The sequence below is a fragment of the Vicia villosa genome, linkage group LG6 (assembly GCF_029867415.1).
Source record: "Vicia villosa cultivar HV-30 ecotype Madison, WI linkage group LG6, Vvil1.0, whole genome shotgun sequence".
Lineage (NCBI taxonomy): Eukaryota > Viridiplantae > Streptophyta > Magnoliopsida > Fabales > Fabaceae > Vicia > Vicia villosa.
Window position 1 is genome coordinate 20,969,614 of NC_081185.1, and position 1,823 is coordinate 20,971,436.

The 1,823-nt window shown below is 31.9% G+C and overlaps 1 protein-coding gene across 1 annotated transcript; it reads left to right on the forward strand.

The window, feature by feature from the left end:
- The first annotated feature begins 498 nt into the window (after window positions 1-498).
- Window positions 499-1,556, forward strand: LOC131611321 (allene oxide cyclase, chloroplastic-like). The gene is made up of 3 exons (XM_058883368.1): window positions 499-749; window positions 847-968; window positions 1,061-1,556. Exons 1-3 carry the CDS (start codon window positions 548-550, stop codon window positions 1,463-1,465), a joined length of 729 nt encoding a protein of 242 aa, XP_058739351.1. The 5' UTR covers window positions 499-547; the 3' UTR covers window positions 1,466-1,556.
- The last annotated feature ends 267 nt before the right edge of the window (window positions 1,557-1,823 follow it).

Genomic DNA, 1,823 nt, shown 5'->3' on the forward strand with positions numbered 1-1,823 from the left:
TTCCTTTCAAGTTTCAATCTAAGAGAAGAAACAATATGAAATGATTGTCATAAAGTGAGTGTCTATAGAGAAGAGGGATGACCCATTAGTGGAATATAAAATTAAGGGTGAGAATTCGATATAAATTTATTACTATCTAATTACCTACTTAAAGTTGACCTTATTTTTATTATATTTTTTTAAAGCCACTAGGTTCAAATTTTTATAATCTATTTAGTGCAAATATTTATCGATTCCTATTCAACAATACCCAAAAGTTGACGAACCATTTTCCCAACGGAAGAAAACAAATCAAATTCTATATTATAAACAAAACCGTCCATATCACATCAATGACACTTTGACCCATTTTCTCATTCTCCACATTTCATTTTACAACATGTTTCACACTTCAATTTTTCTTCCACCGTCCACATTTTTCTTTGACCAAACATTATACTACATAGTACCATTTCTTCATATTATATAAACCACCATTGCCTATGTTGTTTACTCACACAATCTACCAACAAACAATTCATCTAAGCAAATTCTTCTATCATCAACAATGGCCACTTCAACCAATGTCTTGAGTTCCTTCATTAACCCTACTTCTATTGCCACCACCCCTAAACCGTTTCTAACACCCCCATCTTCTTTCACACCTTTCACTTCATCAAATTCATCTCTCACAAAGAGCCTTAAGATGAACGCAGTTCCTAAGAAATCTTTTACTTGCAAAAGTCAAGTAAGCGAGCACGTCAACACTGGTAATAATCATTATAATATTAATCATACAATATAACATATTTTTTCCCAAGTTTTTTTTGGAATTTTTTATATTTATTTTTTTGATTGATTTTTCAGAAAATGCTCAAGAATTGTTTGTGTATGAACTCAACGAAAGAGACCGTGGAAGCCCTGCTTATTTGAGATTAAGCAACAAAAGTGTTAACACTCTTGGTGATTTAGTTCCTTTCAGCAACAAAGTATAATTTAATTTCTCTCTATTATTTTTGCGACGCTTTAAAACTGTTGCTAATACTGATTAAACCGTTGCTAATACTTGATTATTATGTAGTTGTACACTGGTGACCTACAAAAACGCATTGGAATAACAGCTGGAATATGCATACTGATTCAACACAATGAGGAAAGGAAAGGTGATAGATATGAAGCAATCTACAGTCTTCACTTTGGAAACTATGGTTCATTGGCAGTTCAAGGACCGTATCTTACTTATGAGGACACATACTTAACAGTGACTGGTGGATCTGGAATATTTGAAGGAGTTAGTGGACAAGTGAAGTTGCATCAGATTGTTTTTCCGTTTAAGATTCTGTATACGTTTTATTTGAAGGGTATTAAGCCTTTGCCTCAAGAGCTTCTTGGTCAACATGTTGAGCCTCATGTTGGTGTTGAAGCTTCTGCTGATGCTAAGGCTCTTCAGCCTCATGCTACCATTGCTGGATTTAAGAATTACTAGGAAATTATCAATGTAGAAAAAAAGTGATGTTCTGGGCTAAATTATCAATGTACTCATCTATAATTTTAGAAATGCTATTTCTATTTGTTAACTATGCAATTCTTCGAAGATTCTATTTTTTTCATATATATGAAACTAGATCTTCATTGAATAGTCAATTGATTACCAATAATATGATAAGTAGTTTTCCTATCAAAACTAAGAATTAGGGTTTCTACACTAAAAGGAGAAGAACATTAAAATTGACTAAATAAAATAAAGGAAAATAAAAGACATTTTCATTTGTTTCTTGATACCTAATGTCTCAATGAGACTACAATATATAATACTCTTAATGGATAATAAACTTAAAGGCCTA

Bases quoted from the DNA above. Each gene is read 5' to 3' on its own strand.
- LOC131611321 (XM_058883368.1), top strand. From the start codon at position 548: ATGGCCACTTCAACCAATGTCTTGAGTTCCTTCATTAACCCTACTTCT. The intron at 750-846 runs GTAATAATCATT...TTGATTTTTCAG, and splicing joins AAGCGAGCACGTCAACACTG to AAAATGCTCAAGAATTGTTT. The intron at 969-1,060 runs GTATAATTTAAT...ATTATTATGTAG, and splicing joins TAGTTCCTTTCAGCAACAAA to TTGTACACTGGTGACCTACA.